Source organism: Oryzias latipes, chromosome 18 (genome assembly GCF_002234675.1).
Source record: "Oryzias latipes chromosome 18, ASM223467v1".
Lineage (NCBI taxonomy): Eukaryota > Metazoa > Chordata > Actinopteri > Beloniformes > Adrianichthyidae > Oryzias > Oryzias latipes.
In genome coordinates, this window is record NC_019876.2 from 5,894,711 (window position 1) to 5,912,422 (window position 17,712).

At 41.1% G+C, this 17,712-nt stretch overlaps 1 protein-coding gene across 1 annotated transcript; it reads right to left on the bottom strand.

The window, feature by feature from the left end:
- Positions 1 to 7,535: 7,535 nt before the first annotated feature.
- Positions 7,536 to 12,648, bottom strand: tmem256 (transmembrane protein 256). The gene is made up of 4 exons (XM_023966391.1): positions 12,525 to 12,648; positions 10,318 to 10,355; positions 9,773 to 9,853; positions 7,536 to 8,139 (listed from the first exon to the last, which is right to left on the bottom strand). The coding sequence occupies exons 1-4, from the start codon at positions 12,604 to 12,606 to the stop codon at positions 7,996 to 7,998; spliced, it is 345 nt and encodes a 114-aa protein (XP_023822159.1). The 5' UTR covers positions 12,607 to 12,648; the 3' UTR covers positions 7,536 to 7,995.
- Between the last annotated feature and the right edge of the window lie 5,064 nt (positions 12,649 to 17,712).

Genomic DNA, 17,712 nt, shown 5'->3' on the forward strand with positions numbered 1-17,712 from the left:
TTGCATAATGGTGCAAAGCCGCTTTTCTCCGTGACCGAATCAGCTGATCTGTGTCAATTGCATAAACACTTCATTACTGAAAAGTTTTGCATATCAGCGCAAAGCTGCTTTTCTCAGCTTCAGAATCTGCTGGAATTACATTAATTGCGTCGTCCGTTGAAGAGTTACAATAGTGGAAAGAATGTTATTACAGGAGCTAAAACTCTGTCGCAAAAGGGTTAAATGTTGGTCACATGAACCCGTAGGGGTTGACCTGTACCGGTGCTGCAGGTTTTTGGGTTGTCCAGCCCCGTGGAGGGTTGTTGAGAGGAGCGACCGCACCTTATGGGATGGTGTGTGAGGTGTGTTGCCTTGAGGTTGTACAGCCGACTCAAGGGATGTCATGACATTGGAACGATTGTCATGTGTGCGGTGAGTGTATTGCAAAGTATTTGTGGTGCAGATCTGGCGAATGTTGCTCCAGGCATTTTTCTTTCACAGCTCTATTCCGATACATGAAAGACTTGGTGTCGTAAAGTTCAGTAGGACACAAACTGCAATGTGATTTCTCCTCCTTGGTCAATTTTCAAATGGTTGGCACTTCCGTGATTTAAAAAGGATTCTACCCATGCGCTTCTACCAAATCCGAGTTCCTGGCTGGTCAAAGCTCAACTGGTTTAACTTTCACCCTGCGTTCAATGGACAAACGTTTTGTAAGTAGAGCCGTGAAACTGACTTAAAAACTTGAATGCAAGAGTTTAAATGCGGAAGCCCAAAACGTCCATTTTTATAGCTCTTTCATTGGAAGTGGTCACTTGAACGTGCTTTGCCAAGGCCGGTGTGACTGCAGCATGTAGCAAACCATATGCCCTCAGCATGGCGAGTCAAATATTCATGAAGATTTACATTGTACAGGCTCGACAAGCAATCTACGACCTTCATTATCTGTGAGTGGCACCTACATGACCCTTCTAGGTTTGACCATTTATCACCCACAAACAGCCCGTATCCACCCATTAGGGCAGTTGTGACTAAACAAAAACTACAGAAATTCTGTAGTTTGTTTGGTTTGGTAAAAAATATCATTGTCAACATATGTTTAACGGGACATATAGATACAACAAAACAATAGGCCTTTTTCTTTGTATATTCATTTATATTGAGTAAATGTTGTTTCATGCTAAAACAGACTCAAGCTATATTCATATAAAACCCCTTTTTAATTCCTGGTTTCATTTAAATGGGTGACTTATATATATGCAACAGATGAAAACTCAATATTCAAAGCAAGTGCCTTTAAAAACAACCCAAATGTTTAGTTACTTTGAGTTATATCCATGTAATCAAGAAATAAAGTCAGCAACATTATCCCCTCAGCAATATCATAGCAGCTTGTTGTATTGTGAGCATTAAGGTAATCAAGTAAGGACCTTTTTACTGGCCCGCGTTTCCACCTGTAAACCATAACGGTAAATACAGTTTATGTGACATCTTTAACTCTGTATAATCCAAACTGCTGCCTCCATCTATACCATCTCCCAGAGGGCTGATAACCGTCTCCAAACATTGCATTTCTGAGTGAGACGCCGGCTGCTGATAGTCCTCGTGAAGATAAGGGAACAACGGCAGTTCCCACTGGAGTCGTCCTCGGTTGCAGAGAAAAGTTGGGCACGACGCTGCGACAAATGTCTGCAGTGGTGGGCGCCAGTGTCCTTTGAAGTGATGTGGGAATTTATCCGACGGTGAGATAAAGCTGACCGTCGTTTAAGCGGCTCTGAAGAGGTCAGAACTCTGGACGAGCACTCCAGTCATTTCGCTTCACCATTTGAGTCCCAGCTGCCTGATTGATGCCTTTGAGAGAGGATTTGGCTCTGCAGCGATGTGTATTATTGAGCATGCACTTTAATACATTGCCTGTATGTGTCAGTGGGAAGGAGTTTGTGTGTCCCCTGGTCCCTGGAATGAGAGGGAGGAAGTTTTATGGGTAATTGAGTCCAATTTCTCTGCTAAAGAGTTTTATTTAGCTCTTCTGATGGAGGATCTGGAGTGAGCACATCCATCCATTCAGTCTATCAGAGCTGTAGGCTCTCTGTTACTTCATTTCTGTATATGTCTGGAGAAAAAACAGACTCTGACTTTGAAATAAATGGAACTGGAAGTCTTCCAAACCCTAGTAGAAATAAAATGAAAGCCTTAGTCATATGCGCCCGTTTGGGTGCAGCGGGTTTTGGGGTTGTCCGGGCCCATGGGAGGTCATTTAGAGGAGCAGCGGCAATTTGAGGGGAGCACAGGTGTGTCTGTGAGGTTGTACGGCCATCTCAAGGGACATCATGAAAATGGATCGTCCGATTGTTATGTGTGTCTTAAGTGCATCGTGAAGTATTCATAAGGCCGTTGTAAGTTGCACGTGCTAATAAAGTATGGGTGATGCTGTCATACGGTGCCCTTACGCTACACTCCAGTGTAGTACCGAACCCTTACTGGTTGCCAGGAATGCTGCATGCACGGGGTGTGAGCAGGTAACACTTCAGAATGTCCACACAAACAAAACGGTCTAATTCTGTCATGTCTTACAATCTAGCTGCACAGAAGGCGCGTGCACTTATTACGTGAACAGCACTAATGGGCTCCTTGTGTGTATTTGGGGGGGGGTCAAAAATCTGCCCTTACTTACCCTTGAGTGTTGTAAAAGTGTCAACCTGTCCACATGTCCACGAAAAAACACGGGCGTGAAAATTTTCACTCTGAGTTTACCCACCTGGATATTTTGTGTGGGACACCCCATACAGGTGTTCCCATTTTTGGCCCACAGTCAACGTGGAACATCTGATTGTTTTGCGTGTGGTAAGTGTATTGTGAGAACTTTCACGCTCTCATGATGTGCGAGTGAATATCATGTGGTGCCTTGACGCTGCACTCCAGACGATAGTACGGACCAAGTACTGGCTTCTTTCTGACCCCATTCCAATGCCAAACGCATGGTGTCTACGCGTGATACACAAGAACCTGTAGGATTACTGTAGAAGGTCCACACAAACTATGCTGTCTAATTTCCTCATTCCTGTCTGGCTGCACATATGGAACTCGGAAGGAGCTCACAGGTATCAAGTGAACAGCGCTAATGGGCTTCTTGCATAGTCTGTAGGATTTGGTGAGGTTGAAAAAATGAAAAATCCATACGACACAACTGTGCCTCAACTATTTCGTCCTTACTCTTGCGTGTTGTTTAGGTGTTCACTACGACCTGTCGCCCGCGGCATGCCCGCAGAAAAATGTGCATTAATATTTTCGGCCGATGGGCTCACTGAGCAGTTTACGACCATAACATTCTATGAGGGCCACCTGCCTACAAGTTCACCCATATTTTACTTGCCGTCAGCCTGGATCCACCTGTCAGGGTAGCCATGACCACGGTTTAAGTCATTCTCCCTTAGAAAGAGGCAAAAAAAAAGGAAAAGGGCAATATTTTTGAATAAATAACATGCATATTCCAGCATGTAGAAACAGGAGAAGAAAGGCTTGTGAAGTGCAAAAGAAAGTCCCAGGAGGTATAATTAAGAATGGATTCTGTTTTTGGGGACGCCAGCAACAGAAGAGCTCTCACTCTGAAACAGATGCAAAACCCAATAGATAGATTTTTTTAATATTTGTTCTTCATACCATCCTGACTTATGTTGTGTGCACAAAAAAAAGCAATGAAAGCTTTCTCTGAAACAGTTTATCACATAAAATATGTTTTTTGTTTACTTACTTAAGATATTTTCTATGGCGCTTTAAACCAACAGTAAATGGTCTTTCTCACCCTGAATATTTAAGGTAAGATCTGCAAGCTATGAACACACTATAGTGAATTGAAACAGCATCAGCAAACAGCAAAGACAAGCATTCATTTTGCGTAATGGTCTATTGATTTAAAGAGCCCTTGAAGAGAAGCATTAAATGCATGAGACGTATCTTTGTGTGGGACTAAATTAATTGGATGGTGTATTATCGTGTTAGCATATCACGTTAGAATATGTGTTATCGTGTTAGCATATTGTGTTAACATAAAGTAGCCTATGCATTATTGTGTTTGCATATCGTGTCAGAATAGGCATTATTCAATTCAATTTATTTGTGTAGCCCAAATTCACAACAACAGTCGTCTCAATGGGCTTTGTACCGGTAATTGTAAGGTAAACATACAATCAAAAAGGATCATAAATGCATAGAATTCAATGGGATAACACTAAACTTTAACAAAACAGACTTAACTAAACTGGACATCCCTGTCCTTAGACCCTACTTCACGGTTATTGTGTTGGATATTGGTTACAGTAAACATTATTGTGTTACAGTACGTATTATCGTGTTAGCATATCACGTTAGAATATGTGTTATCGTGTTAGCATATTGTGTTAACATAAAGTAGCCTATGCATTATTGTGTTTGCATATCGTGTCAGAATAGGCATTATTCAATTCAATTTATTTGTGTAGCCCAAATTCACAACAACAGTCGTCTCAATGGGCTTTGTACCGGTAATTGTAAGGTAAACATACAATCAAAAAGGATCATAAATGCATAGAATTCAATGGGATAACACTAAACTTTAACAAAACAGACTTAACTAAACTGGACATCCCTGTCCTTAGACCCTACTTCACGGTTATTGTGTTGGATATTGGTTACAGTATACATTATTGTGTTACAGTACGTATTATCGTGTTAGCATATCATGTTAGAATAAGTGCTTTCCAGGTTGGCATATGTGTTAGAGTATGCATTATCGTGTTAGAGTATGTATCATCGTGTCCGGATATTGTGTTGTAGTATGTATTATTTTGTTACCATATCGTGTTAGAACATGCTTTATCTTGTTAAAGGTTGAATGAGCCCATTAGACATTTTTCGTAATTGTTTTTATGGTTTTAGGACAAAGTCATGGCTTTTCCTTCATTGAAAGTCAACAATATGACAACAGCAAAGAGTGAGCCGGTAATGGCTAAGGCTAAGCCATGTCAGTTCAGTACAGGTATTTCAAAATTTTATTTTTAATAGACTTTTAAACAAATCCTATCCCACTGAATGACACTAAATAACTGCACTTTATTTTACATCTTATTTGTGGTTTGGAACAAAGTTTTTAAACAAAGTCATTTTTCAAGCTCTGAAAGATCAAAGTTTTCACTTTTTTATACCTAATATTTCAAGAAAACTGCACAGTAAATGTGGGAGCATTTACACTGGTGTCAAGTCATTGGATTGCTGTGATTATGGCTTTTCAAACAATCCATTTAACTTAAGCAGCGTGGAGCTTCGAGTCACCTAAAAATCAAGAAAAAAATCCTAATTACAATAGTAAGAGTCTGTAACGCACCTCCCGTCACACAATTTCTATTTCCAATATTTAACGAGTGGCTAAAAAAAGTGTATGACTATGCTTCAGTGCAGAACACTGTAACTCTGCATAAAAAGTCAGTAAATGTCTGTTCTCTGACTGGGTGTCAGAGCTTTCTGTGCTCTGCAATTACTCCATCCTAAAAAGGATAAATCCATCCCAGCTTTTTGGTTTTAATAGGGAGTTCACAAGTCATGATCAAAAACTCACCGGGAAAGAGTTTGGATCGTTGCTTCTCCTCTTCAGAGCAGATCTTCGCCTCATGTTCAGACCCCAGAAACTGATTTACAAAGCTGGTTTCAGAAGGTCTCCATTCACAGAGCACAGAGCAGAGAATCACTGTCCCTTTTTCATTTGAATGTGTTAATGAAATCCTTTGACTTGTCACGATCAGGATTCAACACACGAAGCTGTAAAGACATGACTTTGACCACACTTTTTCCTCAAATAGAACTAAGTTGGATGAAGCATCTAACCAAGCAAATGTAAACACCAAGAAAGAAAACTAAATATGAAGTTCAGGAGCTCTAAACTCTGTTTTTTTTATCTTACAAAACATGGAAAATACCACAACCTTTTTGTGTTTTCTCTGACAGCAGTTTTGTCTGGGTCTATCCAAACTTGGAAGAGTTATTGCTTATCCCCTTTGGTCCAAGTTTGTTCACGACTCTTAGCTGTTAGTATGGCCTCCAAATCAAGAAACTTCTTTTCTGGCTACAGTTTGTTAGTTCCAAAAAAGGCCAGACGTTAGGTTCTGGGACGGTTCATGTTCACACTTAATGGAAGAGAACTATAGAAGAGTCTGTTTAGACACTTATCAGTACCATCTTTTCAGATGGGTCTTAGTTGGGACTAGAATTCATCAGGGTAATGAGTATTTTTTAGTAGTGTGACGGTTAATTGATGAATACTTTTATCTTCCTAGGATCCAACCAGATTGATCTGTCTGATAAAGAATCGAGTCGACCTATACCATTCCAACATTGTTTCAAAATGAGATAAATAATCAAATGATTATTGGAGAATACCATAAAGATTGAGACATGGTAGGTTTATTTTACTATAACGTAAAAACGACCAAGTGCATCACAGCGGAGAACACACGTGATGTCAGCAAAAAATGGCCAAGCGTCGTTACAGTCCAATGTGTGGAAAAACTTTGAATTTTGCAAAGACATGTGACCATACAGTGTGCTAGAATGTTCTAAGAATGTTCCGTTTGTATTATTTCTATGTACCCAGGTATTTATCTCTGAATCACAATGCTTTAATTTTTGGCTAAAAATGTACTGGATTGGTCTCGAGTTAGTGAATCGGATCAAATTGGATGGTCCAAAAGGAACCAAACTCGAAAGTGACTTGAACCGTTGACGATAAATAAATCGTTACACTCCTAGTACATTTACACCTGAACAAACTCCTTTTGAGCTATTGACCATAAATGAAAACTACACTGAGTTACGCTTCCCCACTTGTGTTTAAAGCGAGAAGTACCTGCTGCCTCCAAGAAGCCAAAATCCCATTGACTTCAAAAGAGAAATAAACAGCTATGACTTAGTCAAGCTATTTGTCAGAATAAACATTATTGTTCTACTAAACTTTGTAACATGTTCTTGATTATCCTAATTTTTTTCATATTTTTTCTAACCCTTTAGTGCAACCATTGAGTGTGTATGAAAACCGGGCCGAGTGAGAGTGACATCATCCATAGAAGATGGCTTACTTCCAGCTCCAACAAAATGAAGTCAGTCCAGTCGCCATGTTGGAGCCAGACATCATCAGTAGGCAGTAATTGGTCCAAGTCGGTCAGAGACTCATTCCTTTAGCCCTCTTTTAAGTGACCGGGGTGTGGACATCCAACAAGCTCACTCCTGATTGATGGGAGTGGCTACCATAGAAACATTGACTTACACTGACTCAGACTAATCACTGCTTACTGGCTCCAACATGTCGGCGTCCATATTGTGAAAAAATGGCAACTGAATTGACTTATTTGGTTGGAGCCAGAAGTTAGCCATTTTATATTGTTGATCATATAGTCGATGGTTTGACGTGAACTAGAACCAGACTTGAAAACACCCTTAGTACAATACCTTGCCAGTACAAAAGCAAGCCTCCCCAAATTAAGGTGTACATTTTCATAAGTCCAGAGTAGGATCATTAGAACACTTGCCAATTTAAAATCTGATATACTATTTATCTAACAAGCAAAAAGAAAACAGCAAAGCTTATATTTTCTTTTTAATTTCACTTTGTATTTATACATAAAACAATTATCCCTTAAAGAAAAAAGATCGGTACAACCTTTTTATCCAACAATTAAAATCTCACAGTTACAAAGAAAAAAAACACATTTCTAACAATGTGTTCATTTTCCCATCCAATAAAACGTAAAGTCAAAAAGTGCCCATCATAAACAGACAGCAATGGCAAAGGAGTAATTTTCCTTTTGTGACCTTATCCCCTCCTGACATGTGTTCCCAGTGAAAGGCAGCAGTTGGATGGTTGGCATTATACCTCAGCTCTTCCCTTCAGAAAACTGCTGCTTCTGCTATAGCTGTCCAATTCATCCATAAGAAGTCTGACAGCTTAGTGTCACGTGCTGGCCCTGTGGACACCATGCGAGCTGTCACACTTTAGAGAATCATGGCGAGCCAGCCAGCGATCATTGCCATCCCACCCATGGGAGCCAGTTTGCTCAGGCCAGGGTCCTTTGTGAGGGCCTGGTGGTACAAAGGGCCGCAGAACATCCCCATGCCTGTAACTAGCAGGGTCCCCGCCTAAATAACGAGATATTTAGAAATTATTATTAATAAAACAAAGACAATTATATGATGAAACACTTTACATTTCAATAGAAGCCTGAAGTGCAACAACTGTTTGAAACAAAGAAGTAACAATACACAAATACTTAGTCCTCTGTCTAAAAACTCCTAGGCCATATCTTCTTTAAAGTTAAAATTAAATAAATAAATAAAACAGCCAAAGGAGGGTTTGTGGGAGTTGGCTCATTCAGTCCACAAAGGTTTTATTAATTTGGAGAGGGTGCTCGACTGTGTCCCCCCATTGTGTTTTGTGGAGGGTGCTCTGTGAGTATGGGGTCCGGGAAGTCTTACTGAGAGCTGTCAGGTCTCTGTATGACAGTCGCTTGGTTTGTATAGCTGGCAGGAAGTCAGACCAGTTCCCAGAGACTATAGGACTCTGTGAGGGCTGCCCTTTATCACCACTTCTGTTCATCTTTGTGGACAGAATTTCAAGGCGCAGCGAGGAGCCGAAGGGGAACGGATTTGGCGAAAACCAGATTTTCTCTCTGCTATTTGCAGATGATGTTGCCCTATTGGCCTCATCAAGCCAGGACCTCCAGCATCGCCTCGTGACTAAACAAAGGGCACCGATGTGAGTGTGCACACCGACGCGAAAAACGCCACTCGTAAAAGCGTCATTTTTTAAAAAACGCCTCGGGTTCGTTTTTTTGGTTTGACGCGCCACGACAAAAACTATACGACCAATGAGAATGGCGCTTTTGCACACATGTGTCTGGAGCTTCTGAAGTTACAGTAAAACTCAACTTGGGGGCGCTCAAACACAAAACTGTCTTGCTGAGGACACATACGTCACGGCGAAGAAGATATACGCCAAGTAGCGTCTACACTGCCGCGAAGAAATAAGACGAAGAAGATGCACTCACTGACGGACATTCTAAAATATCCCCGAAAACGCTCATGATACATTTTCAGCTCTTGTACCTGTCGATAAAACTCCCCATGTTCTTTTCTTCTCGTAACAATGGGATGTACCCAAAATCGACGTCTTTTATCATTCAACAGAATTTCTTCATCGCTGGAACTGGAGCTAGAGCTACTGGTGCTGGAAATATTCATGTTTTCTTTGTATGATTCTGACAAGTGCGTATATACTTGCTCTCTTCTTCTAAGTGAAAAGCGACTATAAGAAGCGTAAAGTTGCGCAGCGCCACCTTGTGTACAGGGGGTATTTCTGTTTTACATTAAGCGCCATCTAATGTCAGGGAATGAAATTGCATGTTCGCTCGGCTCATCGTCAGCGAAAATCGCCTGGGTGTGAACACAAAAAACATTTTGAAAAACGCTGGCGAATAACGGCTGGCGAATATTTGTCCCGGTGTGTACGGGCCTTAAGGGTGTTTTTCACAATTGAGGAAAAAAATCAAAGCATGAGATCGTCCAGCAGATTGGAGTGTTGTCTGCTGTTGTGCAGTCGCTGTGCTGGTCCATTGTGTTCCAAAACTCACCTGTAGTCATAGGCTCTGACTGAAACAATTAAGTCATTATTAAAATTGGCCAAAATACTTTACATACACATCCAAACATATACACAAGTATTCATGGGTCTACTTTCACTTAAAGGATGCTGATCTTCAGCTTCCATACTCACCACAATGGGTCTTCCGCAGTGGGCAGCTCCTAGCAGGGCCAGGCTGTGGTAGAAATGGTATTTGTTGGCAGTTTCATAAAGCTGGGGGGTCAAATACACATAAGACCTCCTGTTAGAGGAAGTCCGTCTTCATTGGTTATAAGAGAGGTCAAAAGAAAGCTTCTATTAAGGCACATAAGCATCATTTTTTGGGGGAAGTTTTTGTTGCAGTAACAAACTTTAAAATTACAGTTGTGTCCAAATTCCTTCACTACTCACTACAAAGGCCTCTATATAGGCTTTCATCATTTTATAGGGTAGTCCAAATCTATAATTCCAAAACCCAGTGCTCTTGAAATTTCCCAGAAGTCTCTGCAAAAAAAACTCTGTGTTCTGATACTCAGTAGATTAGCAAATATAGACCACAATGCATTGCATTTGAACAATGTTTCACTTGGGAAAAAAGGTTTTTGTTATAAGAACACAGTGGATTTATTAATCAGGAGTTTCAAACGTAGAAAAAGGAATTCAGACATAGTCTTAGAAATGATAGAAATGGAACGTACCACTCTCTGATAGTCATCGGGGTCCTTGTTCTTGAAACCTAAAGCAAGACAATAGCAGATAAGAAAACTGGCTTATTTTGTTATGAGATGATAGCGGTGACTGGAACACTGTTATTGCTTCTCTGTCTGTTGACCCTATAATACAGGAGCTTTAACATTCCTCTGACCCCTCAATCGTTTACGCAATTCCAATGGATTCTAAAAGGGAGAAAAGCAGCCGCTTGGCCGATATCCTAGACCAGTGTTTTTCAACCAGTGTGCCGCGGCACACTAGTGTGCCGTGGGAGATGGTCAAGTGTGCCGTGGAAAATTGCCCTCATTAACTGATCTAAAAACATTTCCCATCTCCAGGAAATCAGCTCTTTGTTCATCCAAACAGGTCCTGATAAAACACTGAGTAGTTAGGAATATAAACGATCATAAAATACTTTTTTCTTTGTGTTTATTTGATTCTATTAAAGACATTTTGATAAGAATGACGGTAACCCGAAATAGCTGCAGCTATAACTGTGTAAGGAAAAGTCCCGCAGCTTTTACTGTCTCCACGACTCCACCAATCATTCTTGAAGGCTTAATCACATGTCATCAGTCTGACCAATCAGAAGTGGTTAAAGTCTAAACTTCCTTGTTCCAATTTAGCTCATAACTCAGTCAGTTCCGACAAAAACACCAGCTAAAGCTCGTCTTTAGCGGTGTAGCTTTCCACAGAATCCGGTATCAGACCGTGGAACAAGTGAACAAAACCATGAAGCTCAGAGACGCGAGTCTTTCTGCCGTTTTCTCGCAGTTTTCACACTACATCTCCCATGATGCATTGGCTTAAAGGGACAGCGTCTTGAAAACACAACGAACATACAGTTTGTATGTAACTTAACTTTTATTACATCTTTTAGAAAAACATCTGCAACTTCCTGCTTTTTTGCCACAATTATCACAAAAATGCATGTCAGATTGCCGGGGGGGGGGGGCGGCTGTAGATCAAAACAGACTATGAGTTTCTGCTTTTTTTTTTTTTTTTTTTGGGATGCTGGTGTGCCGCGGGATTTTTTGTCAAGGTTAAAGTGTGCCGTGGCTCAAAAAAGGTTGAAAAACACTGTCCTAGACTTTACAGTCAGACTGTGGTGAATATACGAGCTAAAGCGATCTAAACGGCTGTTTTTCCCCACGTCACACTCAGCAGATTTACATTGATCAGGGTCAAAAGTATGTCAATGAGCGTGTCCGATTGAAGTGTCGCCGGCGACTTTTGGCGTGTTTACGGCATTAACATGTACGACAACAATGTGATCAGGATCTGATTTTCTGCGAATATTTGATTATTTGAGTGATTGTGTAGACAATTATTTATCCCTTTAAAAAAAATGTTAACACCTAGATTTCCCTGTGATCATTTATTTGATTTTACTAAATATTTAAGTCCTTTTTTTTTTCTTTTTTCTATTTCATTTTCATTCATAGTGGCCAGGATAGGCTCTGGCAGCCCCGTGACCCAGAAAGGGACAAAACGAAATAGAAAAATGAATGAATTTAAGTGAATATTAAAACGTATTTAATTTAAATTACCCTTCATTTCGTCTCATTTTGACTACATAGGGACCAGATTTTAAAATCCCAGTCCAAGCGTCTCTTGATCTGTTTCTAAAGCTTCCAAGTAGTATTTTAATTATGATTTTGCTGTTTTTACCCAAAAATGTTTTCTGTTTTCCAGGAAATACTTTACTGCAAAGCGGCAGCAGTAGAAATTTGCATCTGCGTGGAGTAAGCCCGTCCCTACTTCCCGTCATCCATTTGTTTACACTGACTCTCCTGCGAGTTTACAGCCCCTTACAACCCAAACCTAACATTATCAGTGTTGATCCGTTTATACAAAAGTTTTTGTTGTTGTTCCGATTTTTTTTAAAAGTGCATGTGAATTACGTCACGCCACACACTGACCGGAAGTTGCCATACACACGCATGGGTCACCTCTGTTATGAAACTACGTTTAAGGTCTTAACACGCACAGTTACGCGGATCGTTTTAACGCCGAATTACCCCCGGTGTCCACAGACCTTCGACAAGATAAATAAAAGTTTCGTTAAGAAGGTTGTGTCGCGAGGAAGCTAACCTTAAAGCGGGAGATTTGCGAATGGAGGCTGGAACGCCTCGTTCTGTAATCATTCGCTAAACATGAACGCAAAGGGCGCGTGCGTGCGTGCGTGACTCACCGTGAGCTCCGTATGCACCAAGTCCAACGGCGGAGGCTCCGGACAGCGCCGCGACCCTTCGTACAACCGCGGACGCGGACATGTTCGGACACTTTTCCACCAACCGGAAGTTGATGCCGAGCGCGGTGCGTTTGCGGTCTGTTTGTGCGTTTAAACACTCTGAACTCTGAAAACTGTTTAAATATTTAAAAATAACATGTTTGAATTGATGAAAAGTACTGTGATTTTCAATTGAAGTCCTTAAAGCTGGAAATATAACATGAACCCCTTTAATGTGTCTTTTATTTTCATTAAAATTGTTTTTTTCCCATGCAGAAATTTTCGCAAATAGGTAATTAAGTAGAATAATTTATAAGTGAACATTTTTTTCATTTGTTCATTTTTTTCCAAAAGTCTATATTTTCACTCACTTTTTAAAAGTAAGTGTCCCGAATTACAGCTTTATTCTGAAGTCCTTGAAGGCATCATAACATCCGCCTTATTGGGTGGGTGGGGGGTGGGGGGTGGGGGGTGGTTGTTCCATCCAGATTTATGGTTATTTTTGACTTTCCCAAGGAGATTAGATATTTCTATGAAACCTGAACTGTCAGCACTTAAAGTTTAATCACATTTGTGAAGCTGTATACATATTTATAAATATATTTTTCATATTATGTGATCAATGGGCAAAATTTGACTTTTAGTGAGTCAAAAGTCGTTGGTCTATGCAAACAGACAAGTCAAAGCACAATAAGATAAAACAACTTTACTAGTCATTTTTTAAAGGAACTTTTAAACACCAGATTTTTAACTCCAGTCTTGACATTCTTTTTGACTAAAGTCGCATTTGCAGTCACACTCCAAGGTTCTCTGAATTTGTATGGAGTGATATTTATGCCACCACGTTGCACACAAAACTAAGTTGCAAATGAAAATGTTAAATATCTGCTTTGAAAAAAGTTTTTGCAGTTTTCAATTTTTTTTTTTTTGCTTTCAAACCTTTTTTATTTTCAAATTCTTTTTTTTTACTTTCCTTCTTAATTTTGCTATCAAAAAATATTTTTGCGTTTGCAAGACAAGTGTTCTCACATGCGTTGTGTGTCATCTCGCTTTTCTCCTTTCTTTGATTTTGCTCACATAATTTTCAGTATAGCGTGACACAGCTGCCATCAAACAGCTTAATGTTGCACACTTGATAGTATAATTAAGATGATGTTGCTGTGCATCATCTGCAGTACACATTGGTAAATTTTGCAGCGTTAGTAAATCCTCTGGCGTCTAAAGTCTTTTGCGGCCACGAAGAGTTCTGTGACGAAAAAAAAAACCCTGAGATTGCTTTTTGAGCTCCGTCCAACAGGGGGAGCTGTACTGCTTTTTTGCATGCTCATGTGTGAGAGGACATGGAGGGGGACACAGGGACTTCTTCCAATTATCCTATTGAAATTACAAAGGGTCACACTGCATTACCGGAGTCACTAAACCACAGAGTTCATCAAACCTCGTCCTCTGCTGACTTTGACTCTGCATCACCATAATACACACAGTTAGCTCCTTTTAATGAGCATTTTCTAACAGGAAATAATTGTGTGCATTCACTGTCAACTGTTCTTTCACTTCAACACCTTGTGGCAGTGAGAGTCCATGCAGGTCTTTCTTTTTAGGGTTTTTATCCTGTTCCCAAACATGAGTAGAAACCTCAAAGACCTGGTTAAAAGGAGGAGTAAACACACGTCTGAGCTCCTCTCCATCTCAGATAAGGCCAAATAGCAGAGACATTTAGCTTGATGTTTCAGACAAATTGTGTATATTGCGGTGCAGGCACCAAAATTTGGCATGGATGTACCTAAGGATCCTCTATTTTAAAAAAGCACGTTAGTCACCAGAAAAGTCTAAAATGGAACCATTTGGAAAGATGGCGGCCATACACTCAATTGTCACAAAAATATTCAATCTTAGACTTGAGGGGTATCTACAGAGAACTACTATATATATGCCCCTCTCACCCTTCTGCGGGTGGTTTCTCACCTAAGCTCGGGTCCTCTACCAGACACCTAGGAGCTTGAGGGTCCTGCAGTATCTTAGCTGTTCCTAGCACTGCACTTTTCTGGACTGAGAGGTCTGAGGTCTTTCCAGGTATCTGTTGTAGCCACTCCTCCAGCTTGGGGGTTACTGCCCCGAGTGCTCCAATTACCACAGGCACCACTGTCACCTTCACTTTCCAGGCTTTCTCCAGTTCTTCTCTGAGTCCCTGGTATTTCTCCAGTTTCTCATGTTCCTTCTTCCTTATGTTCTCATCGCTTGGCACTGCCACATCCACCACAACGGCTTTCCTCCGTTTATCCTCCACTACAATATCTGGTTGGTTCGCCATTACCATCCTATCAGTCTGGATCTGGAAGTCCCACAGGATCTTTGCCCTTTCATTCTCTACCACCTTTGGAGGTGTTTCCCATTTTGACCTTGGGGTTTCCAGTCCATATTCTGCACACATGTTCCTGTATATTATTCCAGCCACTTGATTGTGGCGCTCAATAAATCAATCAACCAATATTTATTGATATAGCGTTTTTCGTACTTCATAGCACAATGAGTAAAGTGCGGTATTAGGACACCGTACAATATCATCATCCAAATGTCATTAGTGTGCGTAACTTACAATATCCTTACGAGTCCTTCGCAATAGACTTACTTCACGCATTCCATTAAGGCAGTCCCATGAGCCTCAATGGAACTGAAAGTTTTACAACACGCCGCTCCTTTCTACAATCCTCCACAGGCTTGGACAACCCAAAAAAAAATTTACTTATCCAGCCCCCTTTACGGATGCATATGACCACATTAGCGCCAATGTGGTCGTCCAAGAGATCTATCTATTACTTGCTTTATGAAAAGTACATTACTTATACGTTTATACCTCTTTTTATTTTGGGAAACCATTGATTTAATCTCAGAAACTGGAAAACAGCAGAAGCTGAACAGGACTTTGAGAGATGTTTTCGTTCTGAACAAACACTCATTTCCGTGTCTTAAAACTGTGTGTACACTGTCCAAATCACAATTTCCTTTCACTATATTGCGCTGGCTTATTATTACAGCGGGTTGTTTTGAATATCCAATTTCCTATCCTTGTTAGCTGTGTAGTTAGATGTGTCTGCTGGCAAAGCATCTTTGCCCTGTGCTGGATTTTCAAGCAGGGCAAAATAAAGTGGAAAGCGTCTGTCTCATCAACATGAAAATGAAGCCCCTGCTTTGTTTTCTCTTCTGCAGGTAACAAGACGAATCGAAACGGAACAGCAGGACCCCAAAGACGTCATTATTACACACCGCAAACTGTGCTTTGACTCTGAAACGGGACGTGTGCGGAGCCGTCGTGTTTGAGAATGTCGGAGGTGTCAATCGTTTCTCCAACGTGGCGCTCCGAGTTTCAAGGAAATCAGAGCCTCTTTTGAGAGCTGAAAGCATTGGGCTGCTTCCCCACTCCCCCATCTACCATAAGATTTCAAAAGCCAACGAGATTTCTAAAGGTTTTCCATTAACCCTGACATGTTGTGACGGCTGCAGCCCTTCAGCTCGCTTGGAGAATATATATAGCCAGTTAACAGCGTTTTTCACGTCTCCGAGATGTTTAGTTGCGAACACGCGTGTTGTGCTCGGTGTCACGCCACAGTCCCGTCACTCCCCGTTGTCATTACACTCCTTTCAGCCGAGGGGAGTGAATGAGAGATGGGACAGGGCTGTCGAATGACATTTTTGTCTGTGCGCTCAGGCCATTGTGAGACAACCCCAGCCACTGCCTCTGCACCGGCTGCCAAACTGACACCAACTCAAAGCACCAGCACCGGCTCGAAGAGCCTAAGAAAAACCAAGAAACAGGTGACTACGAAGACCTTAAAAAGATTCTTGATGATATAAAGCTACGTTGTATCATTTCATGGAGCAAGTGACCGCTAAGCTAACTCCTCTCATGAAGCTAATGGAAGACTTCCGAAGATTCCGTGCTCAAAACGAGCAAAAAGATAACCGGGTCGACATTCTGGAGAAAAGACTGGACGATGTGGAACAACAAGCAAGGATGAATAATATCATTCTCACTGGAGAAACCGATCAAACCTCGGGCAAAGCTAAATGCAGCTGGAGTTAGCATTGCTAATGCCAATAGCGCCAGCATCGCTAGCAGTTCTTCTGAAACGGGTGGCGATGGAGAGTCTCTGGAACACCAAGTGGAATCATTTCTCACGTCTAAAGGGCGTCGCCTGGATCTAAATACCATCGAGACCTGCCACCCGCTCCCCAGGAGAAAGGAGACGGATAAACCAGTGATCCAAATAAAAAAATCAAAATAAAAAAATGCAACCTCCAATTTTTCCTTCCTGATCTCAGACTGACTTACCGGCCGAATCTGAATTATTCCCCTACTCATAAGGCTTCTCCTTACCCCAACATTCATCTATCCAAGCAGAGAGATATGGAAAAAATAATGTCTTCAAATTCAGACAATACTACCCCTCGATGACGTCATCAAAACCCAGTCATCTACGTTAACGCGTAGCTTCCAGCCCTCAGAAAAGACATCAGCTTTATAACTTTAAAAAGTAACCCAAAAACACAATGTCACTACTGACATTTAAACTTTTTACTTTGCGCCCGTGGGAGGGATAGCCAGCCTCAAGTCACTAAGGCTCCCTTAAAAATAAAGTTTGGACACCACTACAGCTCCTAACGCCCCTACAATTGGAGGGGTGAAATTTGGATTTGAGACATTGGAAACTTTATTGTGTTATTTATTGTATTTTAGTGTGTATCATTATCTGTTTGTTTTTAGCTACAGTAACTGTAGGAGCCTTATTGAATAATAAGTCCTGTGGGTGTCGCTGTTGTCATTTTTGCTGTCTAGTATACATTGAGATTGATTAGCCGACCTCAGACAGGTGTGCGTCAGGCAGAAGGGATCGCTGTTGTGGGAAAGGAAGCAATAGAAGTCAAATCCGTTTTTCAATAATGCAAATAATAAAAGTACAAATTAACTGCAAAGTTGATCGGAGCGAAATGCTTTCACTTGTCTTCGACGCACAGGGAAAGACAGCCCGCTTAGCGCGTCTGCCAGGTCTGTCCAGGCGTCTTAGTAGCTCAAAGTGCAAGAATGACCTCATCAGTTTCTAGCCTTTCAGCTCCTCAATTTCCCCGTTGTGGTATCAACTATTAAATAAGT

Coding starts and splice junctions, on each gene's coding strand:
- tmem256 (XM_023966391.1), bottom strand. CDS start 12,606: ATGTCCGCGTCCGCGGTTGTACGAAGGGTCGCGGCGCTGTCCGGAGCC. Junction 9,854..10,317: donor CCGATGACTATCAGAGAGTG/GTACGTTCCATT, acceptor TTGACCCCCCAG/CTTTATGAAACTGCCAACAA. Junction 8,140..9,772: donor ACTGCGGAAGACCCATTGTG/GTGAGTATGGAA, acceptor CTCGTTATTTAG/GCGGGGACCCTGCTAGTTAC.